This window comes from Lissotriton helveticus, chromosome 10 (genome assembly GCF_964261635.1).
Source record: "Lissotriton helveticus chromosome 10, aLisHel1.1, whole genome shotgun sequence".
Classification (NCBI taxonomy): Eukaryota; Metazoa; Chordata; class Amphibia; order Caudata; family Salamandridae; genus Lissotriton; species Lissotriton helveticus.
This window is the reverse complement of record NC_136071.1, coordinates 95,381,439-95,394,475: the sequence shown is the minus strand read 5'-3', so window position 1 is coordinate 95,394,475 and position 13,037 is coordinate 95,381,439. Positions and strand designations below refer to the sequence as shown.

At 42.5% G+C, this 13,037-nt stretch overlaps 1 protein-coding gene across 1 annotated transcript in view; it reads right to left on the bottom strand.

The window, feature by feature from the left end:
• PKD1 (polycystin 1, transient receptor potential channel interacting) overlaps positions 1 to 13,037 on the bottom strand; it is a 464,326-nt gene that overhangs the window by 199,700 nt on the left and 251,589 nt on the right. The window contains exons 9-12 of the mRNA XM_078664851.1: positions 9,327 to 9,456; positions 8,652 to 8,932; positions 6,313 to 7,068; positions 1,297 to 1,428 (exon numbers count right to left, since the gene is read on the bottom strand). Coding sequence (XP_078520977.1) covers positions 1,297 to 1,428; positions 6,313 to 7,068; positions 8,652 to 8,932; positions 9,327 to 9,456 — 1,299 coding nt within the window. The remainder of the gene's footprint in view (positions 1 to 1,296; positions 1,429 to 6,312; positions 7,069 to 8,651; positions 8,933 to 9,326; positions 9,457 to 13,037) is intronic.

Sequence of the window (13,037 nt, the reverse complement as noted above, 5' to 3'; positions counted from 1 at the left end):
TGCAGGAGCAGTAAAAATGAGGCACGCCCCAAGAAACTGCTGCAAAATAAGGAGGTCCCGTTGGGGCCACTGGAATATGAAAATGGGGCAAGTCCCTGAAATACAGTGAACTGGAGCAGTAGATGGCGCGGTATACCCCCTGAAGCTGCAGAACTGTGGATTTCTCACGGGGCAAAAGGAGTATGAAAATAGGAGAAGCCACTTAGAATAAGGTACATTCTTGGGGTGGAATGAAAGTGGTGTCCTCCCAAAAGCTCCAGTAATGGACATGTACCTGGACCATGAGATTATGATAAAAAGCTTACAAAATAGGGAATGCTGTAGTGGTTGCCGAAATGAGGCATGTCATTTGGATCTGAAGGGAAAAGAGGTCCATGCACATTAGCTGTTGGAATAAGTTGGGTGGCAAGCGTTAATGAAATTAGAAGCAGACCTAGAAACCGCAGGAATGGGTTGGAGCCCCTTGGCAGGCTAATGAAATGGTACTGTCCATTTGCCATAATAGTACATCTAACAAAAGGTTCAGGGAGAAAGATCAACCAAAACTATATATAATCCAACATTTTCAGTTAAATAATAAGAGAATCAGAAAGAGAAATAGAAAAGTAAACAGTGGTTAAAGAAGCCCTTTAGACAGTATTACTGATATAAAAAAAACATATTTATTACATATAATACAAAAATAATTCTAAAAAACAGATGCGCTCAAGACAAAAGTGCTGGTATATATAAAAGGGAAACATATATCACAAACCAGACAAGTGGCAAAAAAAAACATTACATGTTGGAGTAAATGAACAACATAAACATAAATATTGTGTCCCTGATTCAATTTGGGCCACAGAAAAGCGTTGACGGCGTTTCGACCGCTATATTATTGTGCAGTCATCTTCAGGACTCAAAATTTGCTTTAGCGATGTATATCTTGGAATTAAAATTAGATGGGACCAATCTTTACTTATGGTCGTCCATAGGTACTTTAAGAAACAAAAATAGCAGGTAAAGATACGCTACATCTAGAATACTTCATAGATTGAAGGCAGTGGCTCCAAATCTTTAACCAACTGATCGCCTCATTACTTGGCGACTATCAAAGTTCTAGGGAAAGAGATCGCTCCGCGTCCGTATCAGCTTCGCCATTTGCCATAATATGCAGAGAAATGAGGACCAATCCAGAGAGCCGCAGAAATGGGGTACAACCGTCCAAAATGACGCGATCGGGGTGCATACCTGCAGTGATAAGAATGACCTCACACTAGGTTGGAAGGAACGGGTTGGTTCACTGAAACCGCTTACCGTGAGTTTGTAGACAGCCGCACTCTGGTATATGACGTTGAAGACAATGTTGTAATAGGTGAAAGACGGCTTGTCGTCCACCGTCCACTTGAATGTGGCATCCGACCCGGCCTCCACCATGGCCTGGTAACTCTGAAAGGTATCGAAGCAATGACTGTTAGCACTGAAACATGAATATAAACAGCGCAGACAAATCGACAAAAATATCAATCTACATATTATGCAATCTTACACCAACTAAATGCATTAAAAAAAAACACGCACCCTAGAAAACAATTAAACATTTCATTTTGCAAAGTTTGTCTACTTCCTGACCACTTGCTGGAGCAAAGTGATTCCATTATATTGGTAATGTTGAAAACAAAAACTATTTGCTCCATTTTCAAAAGGCAAACTAAATTTGATATTTTTTCTAGAAGTAAGGGTGATATTCATGTTTTTTTTCTAATTTATATGTGCGCTGATTAAAGAAAAGTGCATTTTAAACATGACCTAATCACAAAACATAAATGTACCTGTGTAAAATTCACACTGGGTATGGTTTGCTAATGGAATTTTAAACCTGCTCTTGTAGATTTCCTACTCTGTTTGGAATATAATTACATTTTTGTAATTCACAACTGTTTTCTGGCAAACTCCTAAGAAGCTGTTCTCCCAGGAGTACTTGTACAATCCTTCTGTGAATTCCTTTTTCCAAAAGGCAAACGTGCATGCCTATGCAAATACGTATGCTAGCTTTTTTTTCTCCATGGTGAAAATATTGTTTTCCCATGGAGAAATTATTTTCCCTACACCATGTTCCTTGCCCAGTTGCCAATATGTAGAGGGAACTAAATACAAACTTCATGGGAGTACACAACTAATCTCTTTCCGGTGTGCTCATGTAACAGATAAAGGAGTTCATCCTATTATGGCTCCGTAAACTTATCTAAGTACATCCTTTCCACACTTGACTCTCAAGATAGTGAGGGTGAGCGGTGAAGACCTCAGAACTCAACAGTCAGATGGCAGACACAACAATGTACTGTTCAGCCCAGTCAAGTCCCCATTCTACACAGATCTCCCAATGTCCATGGTAGCTTCTGCAAAAGTGCAGGCATGGGAATAGTTGAAAAAGTTCTTGCCCAAAGTGATCACACTGACAATAGTTAGCGTTCTTGCGTCAGATTTACCTCTGTGTGTTCAGTGCAGTATTTCAGGCTCAAATATCACTTTGCCTACCCACAGAGATGTGGCTGGTGTGACGTTGGCAGGTGCACTCATTGGTCCTGCACCTTCAGTGTCACCTTCTAAGACATAGGACCCGGGTGGGTGCCTCACTCTGCACATGGACCGCTGGAGGTGTTGGAATGCGGCAGCCTACTCTATTGCAGCAGATCTTCGGAACATGTGGCCTCTTGGCTAGCACAAGAAGGGTGCTCATTTTTTGGCAGTTGTGGCCTTCTGGCCATGATCACGCAGTTGCACATCTTCGGCAATTTGCGGCCTTCTGGCCGAATGCAGACAAGCACTCTTCGTCTCCAGCAGTTGTGGCCTCCTGCCAGTACTAGATGGGTGCTCTTATTCAACAGTTGTGGCCTCCTGGCTGAATTCAGACATGTGCTCCTCATCTTTGGTAGTAGCGGCCTCCTGGCTAGGACTAAACAGGTGCTCATCTTCAGCAGTTGTGGTGACCTACACCTGTTTAGCAGGTGCGGCCTCTTAGCTATGACCATCAGGATATTTAGCTTTGACACTTGCGACTTCCTGAACAATTGCAGATGGTGCTCATCCTTGTCAGTTGTGGCCTTCTGGCCAAGAGCAGACAAATGCTTGTCTTCGGCAGATGCAGCCACTGGCCGAATGGAGATAGGTGCTCTTCTTCTGCATTTGCAGCCTTCTGGGAGGTATCAGATCGGTTTTCGAGTTACAGACTTCAGGAAATATCCGGTCACCTCTGGGAGACATGCTGTCATGCAAACACCATCCCTGGTTGCTAGGCAGTTCTTCAAGTACTCTGTAGAGCAGTCCCATGCTTGATCAAAAAAACTGAGAAGATGAACAAAGTAGGGTGGTTTAGGTCCCATTTTTGTACTCATTTTCCAGACAGGAAATGTGGACCCACCGTCTAAGGTCATGGAACCGGTTTGGGGATGACTCCCTTTAGACTGTATTATTTTGGCTATACTTCACACAAAGCCCTTGTGCGAGTTGCTGGCTCTCACAGAAGGCAAAGACAGTGCTGGCTCCAAGCAAGAGTATCCAAAAAAATTGGCACAATTAAATCGGAAGACTCTGCACCTGGTTGTCATCAGCCTTCGTGAAGTAGCAACTAGGGAGCGACAAAAGAACAGGATCCGGCTTAGAAACATGTCTGGTCAGGAATACTAATTCACAAAACTCAGTGAACTGCTACATCTATTTGGTGATCAACCAAGGCATGGGTAGTAGTCCCTTGTTGGTTCTTAGGGCATGTTTGGAGTGCCTCTTCAGGTCCAAGTCCAGTTTCTGGACTATGGCATTTCCATAGACACAGTTGACCACAACTCCCACACTCACTCAGCTTGGGTGCAGGGCCAACCAAAAATCAGGTTACCTGTTTCACATGCAGTTGTGTCAACCCAAGCCGGGGTACACAGCCCTATAACATATGGGGGACGTCCCTGTGCCAACAACCGGTCTGTATGAATTCTGCACTTGAATATGTAAGAGGAGAGTAGTGCTCCTCCCTGATTTGGTAGTCCTTATCTGTGAAAGACACCCTAAAAGTTTGAACAATATTGGGCAAATGTTTTTTTAATTACATTCCTGTTTGTTTATCTTTTTATATTTATTTGGTCCTCTTAGCCACACTGTTTCACAGCGCATATTCCTTCCCGAACCAACATAGCATTCTCAGCCTCTACCACTTTGCTACCTCCAACACAACTACTACTACACTATCAATGAATCTACCAACAATCACTTCCAACCCCTACTACTCCCAATCCTGCACAACTGCTAACACTACTTTCCACCAATCCATTCTCAGCCCTTATCACTCCTAATCCTATAGTACTGCTAAAAGTGCCTTATCAAAAACACTTACCATCATCCCCTCCTCAGCAACTGAACCTCTTCTTCAGTAACTCAAACATTACACTCGACTCTGTGGACCATTATTCCTTTCTCTTCAAGTACATCCAGACCCTGCATTACTACTAGAAAAGCACTCTTAGTTGATTTTTTCCGTGCAGTGAAGCCTCCTGTGAAGGCAGCCGCCACACATTAAATCAATGTAAACCCTAAACTATCACTCTATCTCTTGAATATAAGTCATACCCACTCAGAGCCAACTGGATTCATAGTTTTAACTGGAATCAGACTGCTCTAGGAAACAAGTCTACTCTGCATATTGTGGACACTCCTTGGAGTATCTGCACGCGGTACAAATGTACATAATATAACATAACATTCAACAATAGCATAAAGGTGTTACTCACTAGGAGCTCATATTAGTCTCAAAGATGGTTCCCAAGGACACCTTGAAAGGGAACGCAATGTCGACTACCTATGTCTGCTTTGATTTTTGTAAAGTGTTTTGTGGATTTACTCTCAGTTGTTATAAGTGGTTTTGTTATATGTTCAGTCTCCTACCATTATTTATAATCTGAGAAACTTTATTGTGATGTGTTCAATATTGTTTCTGAGTCCCCCTTTAATGTCTTTGTATAATAATGACATAATATATGTTGGTTTAATGACTTTTTAGTTAAACAGGAATGGAAATATTTTTATACAATTGTTGAATCCTCTATTCTGATTTGCTCTATTATCATTGTTTTTGTTATTATATATGAGCTTGCTAAAGTCAGCATTTCATATCATTAACTAATGCCATGCAAATTACCAGAGGTGCTCCTGATAGGAGCAAATTTTGTTGCATCAACAATCTATCCAGGATCCTGAGGGATTATTGTGTTGCCCTCCCTTGTTTTACGTACATCTCCTTCTCTGCTCTTACTCCACGTCCTTCACTACTGTTAGTATGTTTCTCCTCCACACCTCTAGCTATGCTGGTCTCATCCCCCACCAACTCCCCATCATACACTGCATCTAACTTTATGCTTGTCATGTTTTGTTATGTTATATTATTTAAATTTAATATAGCGCACGACTCACCCGAGGGAATCTTAGCACTGCCTACAACAGCAAGCAAGCATACACAGAAAAGAATCACTTAAAATAAGGAAGCTTTCAGCAATTTCCTAAAATGACAATAGTTAGTGCAGAGTCGAATGTGGAGAGATAACTAGTTCCAGTAAAGCAGAGTCAGGTAGGAAAAGGCTCTGCATTGCATCTGGACAGGTAGATACGGGGTACGCTCAACAATACTTTGTCCTGCGATCTTAGGCTTCAGTAGGTACGCAGTGATTGAATTTCTGTTGGAGATATCTGGGTCCTTTTCTTCCTAAGACATTATGGGTGAGGCAGCATATTTTAAAGATTCTTTGCTGCCTCACTGGTAGCCAATGTAAGGATTTCAACGAAGGGGCCAAAGGTGTTCCGGACAGAAGATTGAGAACAAGCCTGGCTGCAGTGTTTTGTACCACTTACAGGTTAGACAAAATACCACCTACCTTTCTCAGGAACCCCATTTCCATTACACTCTTCCTTTACACAACTCTCCCCTCCCGTCTAAGTGCAATTTATTCTTTACACTACACAGCCACTTATAATTGCTCCCTTCATCTCATACATTCCCTTCTCATTGCACCCAATTTTCCACCCTGCAGCTACCTCCCTCTGACACAGAACTCCCCTCCAATGACTGCTTCACCTCTTTCAATCCTCCCACTTCATCTCATAATGCTTTTATTCATTTTAAATTATTGAATCATTGCACTGTTGTTTCCTGTAGTCAGATTTTAACCTGCTGAAAAAAGTTTATTGTATACGTTTTGCGAAACAATAACCTAACATCTGGGGTAAATTATTGCTTTTGGCATCAAAATGAATGAAAACAAAACATCTCACGGAAAAGATGGCGCTACTCACCACGCGATTGTTCAGCAGCACGCGCGACTCTGGGTTAGGCTGCGCAGTCAAGCCCCGGATAGGCTCTTCCTCTTTCACGTTGATGCTAATATTCTGGGAGCTCATCAGGTTCCTGGCTGTGATTCCGACCAGTGTCACACCTTCACCAAGGCCCTTCAGCGGAATCACTGAGAACCAGGTGTCGTTGGTCTCTCTGGAGCATTCTGAGGCCAGCGGAGTCACGTCGGGAGGGCAGGTTTCTTGGAATGGGGCTGTCTGATTGCCCTGCTCCCAGACTGCAGAGGAATTCCCTCCACCAGAAAGGATTTTCACCACAATAAAAGTCTGGTTTTTGGCACCGTAAACGATACCAGACTGGACCGATGGGAAAATGACCCGAAGACCAGAAATTGGTGAGATGACCTGAAACTGGCACGAGATGTTGGTGGTGGAGACATTGTTCCCCACACTGGCTTCCAGAGTGTAAAGGCCTGGTCTTGGTAGGACAGAGTAAGGTAGATCACTGAAGACGGGGGACACAATTTGCTCGGTGGCGAGCACCCTGAACAGACACGCCGTATCATTTTTCCAGTTTCCAACAGTCTGGCCCCTGGGTATGTCTGCCAACCAGTCGGAGGAGTTGAAGCTGAAAAAGCCTGGTCCCTGATGGGTGGCTCTGTCAGTAGGGCACTGGAGGAACGTCCCCGGGGTAGCATCATGCTGTATTCCAAAGGTATGATTTGGCCCAACAAGTACTCCATCGCCTTGTAATGAGATCTGACAAGGAGAGAAGATAGGTTAATTCAAACACGAAAGGGTGGCCCCTATTATGGAGCCTACCATTACCTCTACATAGAACTCCCTGGTAAACTTGACCTTGTCTATTACCTTTACCTCCAGATCAATGCTATGTTGTTACCACTCACTTGACTGAAATAAGGATAAGTAGGTGTAGAGTTAAGAAACATATTGGTGTAATGATTAAGGAGAGCTCTAGAGTTAGGAAAGGTGGAAGGGAAGCATAGAGGAGAGGTTTAGGGTTAGGTGTCAGGGATAAGTTGAGAGGAAGGCTTAGGTTTAAAGGATAGGTTTAGGTTTAGTATCAGGATATTGGTAAGTCAGTGCATAATTTGAGCCGGTAGTCACAGGTGGGGCCCACCAGCACTTATTTTTGGGAACCAGCACTCATTTTTCCTCATCCTACTTTGACCCACTGCAAGCGAGAGAAAATACAAAAGAGAAAGAAGGAGGAAGATGAAAAAACTGTGACAAATTGAGAAAGGAGGGATGAAAACAACCTGCAAAAGTGAAATAAAGAAGCAGGGAGTGTCTGGTGGTGAATGAAATTGGCATGAGGGAATCAATATTAGGCAGCTTTGGTGTTTGGGATCCCCTGATGTTAGACAGCGCCAGTCGCAAGCTTCTAAGCAAAATTTTGGGCTCCAGCACTTAGTCTTTTACAACCTAAACACTAAGGTAAGTGACAGGTTTAGGGTACGTGAAGTGTTTAGGAACAGGGTTGGGCTGTTGATAAAGGTAAGAACAAAAAACAGGTTTAGCTTTAAGGTGAGTGTAAGAAATAGCATTAGAGTTAGGGAAACTGGAGGAGATAAAGGTCTTAAAGGGATGATTGTAAAATATATATTCAGAAGAGTAGATGACGTATTGGTAAAAGAAGTGTTTTGAAGTGGCAGTGGCAATGTCAGACAAGGCAGTGATTAGCGAGGCAGTGTTATAGATTCATTCCAAGTAAACAACAATGATTCGAATCGCATGAGCACACGCCTAGATAGAAAGCAATGGAACACGGCCAAAGGAGGGGGCAAGTGGGGACTTCAGAATATATAGAGATGGAAGGGTACGGAAGATCAAAGGAGTGTATATCTGATTATAGAAGAGATGCTTGATGAATAAGCCAGTCAAGCCACAGTCTGAAGGCATCCCCAACATCACCGATTGATAGCCTGCGGTGGTGGCAGCCATCTTGAATGGTGCACTTTTTAGGCAACAATATCAGATTCCGCACAGTCAACACTCCTTTTATAAGCTGCAGTTGTAGCCATTTATTGTAAGGAAGGACAGTCGACTAGCATTCACGTGTCAGTTAACTACCATTATGGTCCAGGTATGCGCACACCTTAAGCACATAGTGTTTTGGATATTGGACCCAACTATTCTGGAACCAAGAATCCATGACATTTCATTTTGCTGTATTGGTGATGAATGTTTCTGAACTTTGCTATTGCATTGCATAACTGAATTAGTAATAAAACCTTGTAAAGTCCCTAAATGTCTTCACTTAATGGATCACTTTGTTATCTGGATATCTTTATAATCTTGCACAACATAAGGACTCTTACCAAGTATCTGGCAGACTTTCCAGAAGGCACTAGGAAGAGCCATTCAGCGACCATGGCGTAGCACGGTAGGCTTGCATCCTCCTGGTGGAAAGTAGCATTGGAATCATTGGCACCCTCTCCTGGTACGCAGTCACTGTCCACGGGTGCACAAGTGTTGGTGAACGAGCACCACTGCATGCCGTCGAAGCAGTCAAGGAACACCAAGTTAGTAGTGTTGGGAAACATTGGGGTCGGCGTGGTAAATTCGTCAAGTGTGGCAGATCCCTCCTCCTCTTCATATCCTGTAAGAAGGAAGCATATAAAAGAAAATATAATGAGAATTAAGTACATTATTTAACCAAGAATACCTATATAGATTTAAAGTCTACTCATAAGACTTGGAGCAGTAGCATCACTAGCTTGAGTGTGTTCAGAGGCAAAAAGGTAACAGAAAAATACGCGAACTCTGCAATAGGCATGCAAATAAGCAATTACAAAATACAGATATTGAGCAGGTCAATGGTGTGTCAGCCTGAACACCATCATCAATTGATTTGCACAAGAATTGGGCTCCATTTAAAAAGAGGGTGAACTGAAAGTTTAATTAAGACATTAGGTTTCATCCGAATGGGATTGGAAAATCTTCTTTAGAAAAAATTGCCCAAAGGACACAAATGAAAACAGACACAGGCGTACCTTCTTCTTCACACCTCACAGCGTACACCTGGAATCGCATCTGTGTTGGCTGCAGGAGATCTTGAGTGACAATTTCAAAGGCAGTGAGAGATACCTCCTGGGTGAAGCTAGAGTTGGTAAACAGCATGACCTGGGAAAAGAAACACACTTTACAAATGAAACTCTCTCAACATATGGAGTAAGACGTCTTGCTAGTTGTGACTGGAGGGGAAGAATATTAGACACTTTGGCTCCCTGTAAAGAGTGGGTGTGATTTCTACTTTATGTGCATTAAAATAGGGTGCCAGAACTGACTAAACTGGGAAAAGGGATAGGGTTTGGTTTACTGTCTGGCAAAAGTAAGAGTAAAGTATTGCCAGAGTGAAGAAAGGAATGATTATTGGTTAGGAATGAGAAGCCTAAGGATTTGAAGTAGTGGTCAAGAGTCATGACTGATATTTAGGAGAAAGGAATGATAGTTAGCGGATGGCAGTAAACAGGGTAGGGATTGGCACACAGACATTTCATTGGATGACCAGCACACCCCACTGAAGACAGTCATTTCTTGATGCCTTCTGCAACAAGTGTTAGATAAAAAAGTACAAACTGGTGGTGGCAGTAATAGTGTGTCCTCCCTAGTACTGTTGGCCATCAATGTAGGGGTGAATGAGGATTCACTACTAATTGACCTGTCACAAAAGGATTACAACATGTCAAAAATAATCCTGGGTTTGGCACTGGAGTAGTATATGTCAAAATAATGTGGTTGAAATATCAACCTGCAAAAACTCCACAGAAATTCATTAGTTATACTTAACTGAGCGAAGTATAACCTGCACCACCTTAGATTTCAGATGGCATCAGTGACGAAACATGTGAGGTTATAAGCAGGGCGTCACAGAGGTGCAAGTTGTGCTTGGGTCAGTTACATTTAAGTAGTGAATGTCAATGTTTTAGGTTTTAAAAAGGGAGTTTTTCTATTATTAGAAGATCTATGTGCACCCACTTGAAACTTATTTTCTGTGAATTTCTAAGTTTTTTTTAATGTAAGTTAAAATCTTGCAAACTTACTTACCTATAATTCCACTTTAACCTTTCTTTTTTCAGTGAATGAGTGTTTTTTTTAACGTAGAGAAATTATTACAGCGCATCTATGTCAACGCACTGCTGCGTACAGCCTTCTGCAAATGTCAGAGTAGCAGCCTAGTCAAACCTACTGAACAGCGGTTAATTTGTAAAAAAATAAGTGCCGGGGCTCTTGTGAGAAGGCAGCTTGCACCAGCCAAATTCTCCTGTTAGCGCCGCCTAAAACAGAACCAAATACTAACCATGAAAGCCGGGAGATGGTGTGGTGTAATGCCCAGAGCTACCGACTTCAGAGCTGGGGAACCAAGTTCGGGTCTCAGTGTTATACCCTGTGATTCTGGGCAAATCACTTAATCATCCCCCTGCCTACCATAAATGAATGGGTCCTTAACTGGTGCTCATGAAAAGCGCTGGTGTTAATAATTAAGTGCTGGTGCCGAGTACTGGAAACCCCTAGCTCAAATTAAGCACTGCTTCTGAAGAATGAGAAGTCCAAACAGAGACTGGTCTGCAGCCTTCCAGAAGCCTGTGATCTATTAAGAGCAAATTGAATCAAGTCAGTAGGAGTCCTTTTAATTTTCTCTTAACAGTTGCTCCAGCAAGAAAGCCTGTCAAGGTACTTTGTCAAAATATTTGTGGGACTATTATGCACCAACCATAGACTGGAGAATGCAAGTTACCTAGAATGAGGTGCTGGAATTACACAGGTGGTGTTTCTAACACAGAGTGCAAGGCTCCATTGAAAGTTTTGTGTGTCTCTCATGCACCAAAGGCCTTTGATATAGAGCTGCTTGCGATCTGAGTACTGAGTTTCCAATAGCTCACCGTGTCCAGGTGCACGAGGCAGGAGGCACACACAAGAGCATTATCCACCCAGAGAATTCTCAGACTAAATCCAAAGGTCTTATAAGTAATTATGACATAAAAGAGAATGCTGCACAATGAAGTGCTTGCTGACAAAAAATAACCCAACTTGCTCTTAAAATCACAAAGAAAAAAGTAGTGGGACCACAATCTGTGTAATAGAACCAGGCACTGTTTCTGGCCGCACCCATCCAGAGGAAACAATTAAAGGGTGCAGCATGCAAGGTATGAAGCAATGGTCAGTGGTCTGCTGAGGGTCCCATTGCCTTATGTTTTTGTTACTATCTGTAGCAGAGTTTTCAAACGTTTAGTGCTATATAAACAGCTTTTACAGACTTAGGACTAGAACAGTAGAGAACGTAGGTAGCATAGATATCACTCACACGATCCAAAACTTACAAGGTCAGAAGAAAAACTGTGAAGCAATGTATAAGATTCTACTTATAATCTTACAAGGTCCCACCTTACACCGCAAAGCAGTCGCTAAATATTGCATGGGTTCTGCATGCTCCTGGCCTTCTCACATGTATTTGCTATCATGGTATACATATTTTAAGTAGTGAAAATTAAAACAGTAGCATTCTCTTCTGCACTCATGGATCCTATGAAGCCTTATGTCAAAATGTCCCACAAAACAGCTTTGAAATGTTGGCTGCTATGCGGCCGACAGCTCTGCGTTATTGCACGGTCACGGCCAAGAATATCATGGGTGTAACCAGCTTTGGGATCTTAGGGTGGAGTCAGGCACAAGCTTTTCTGAACCTTTCCATGGAAATATTTCAGGAGGTTCAGGTCATTCGGTTATTCTGAATGTAAGGAGTGTATAGTGGATTAGGATGCACACTGAGAATTTAAACCCTCTAAACCCATTTGAGATTGTATGGACCATTACTGGTCCTCCCCTTTTCTTCGCTGCCAGAAGTAGTAATGGTACTCGCCGGGGCAGAGGACAAGAGGGCAGGAGTCTAACCAATCATTTCAAGCTTCTCCATGCCTTCATTCGCATTTAGAAATTTGAAAACACCACCCACAAAATAGATACTAGGTCAATACTTTTAAGGTGATTTTTAGTCTGAAAAAATGCCATATATGGCAGCGGAGACGTTAAGGCTGATTCACAAAAGCTTTATGAGTACAGAAGTAATTTTTAAGTACTTCTACAAGCATTCGTAAATCTCCACTGAAGTTTCCAACTAGTGAAAATGCAGAGGACACAGTCCTTTCTATTTGTACTGATTGTATATGAACAGGCCCTGAGTATGCCCATTATATTTGCTTTTTAGGGCCACATGTATCAAGCATTTTTGTGTTGCAAATCAGCCCATTTGCGAATGCAAAAAATGCTTCTCCCATGTATCAAACCCTATTTTGTGATTCGGTAACCTGTTACTGAATCGCAAAATGGGTTTGCAATTCGCTATTTGGAAGGGGCGTGTTTAGGGCGTCCCTTCAAAATAGCGAATTTTAATGGTATGTATGAATGTTTTGTGACCGTGAATGTGGTTGCAAAACATTTGCATTTTACCACATACTACAAGTAGATGGTAAAGCATTCGCAAATGGAAAGGGGTTCCCAAGGGACCCTTTCCTCTTTGGGAATACCAGCGAAACGTTTTTTCAGAAAAGAGAACTTTTCATTTTTCTTTTAAAAATGACGGAGGAGGAGCTTGGCGGGCATCCGAGATGGCCGCTTGAGCACAGCGCTCTCCGGACCCTCGCCGCTCCCGACATTTTATCCTGGCTGAATCCTGATTTCTTGCAAGAATTCGTGTAGGGGACGTT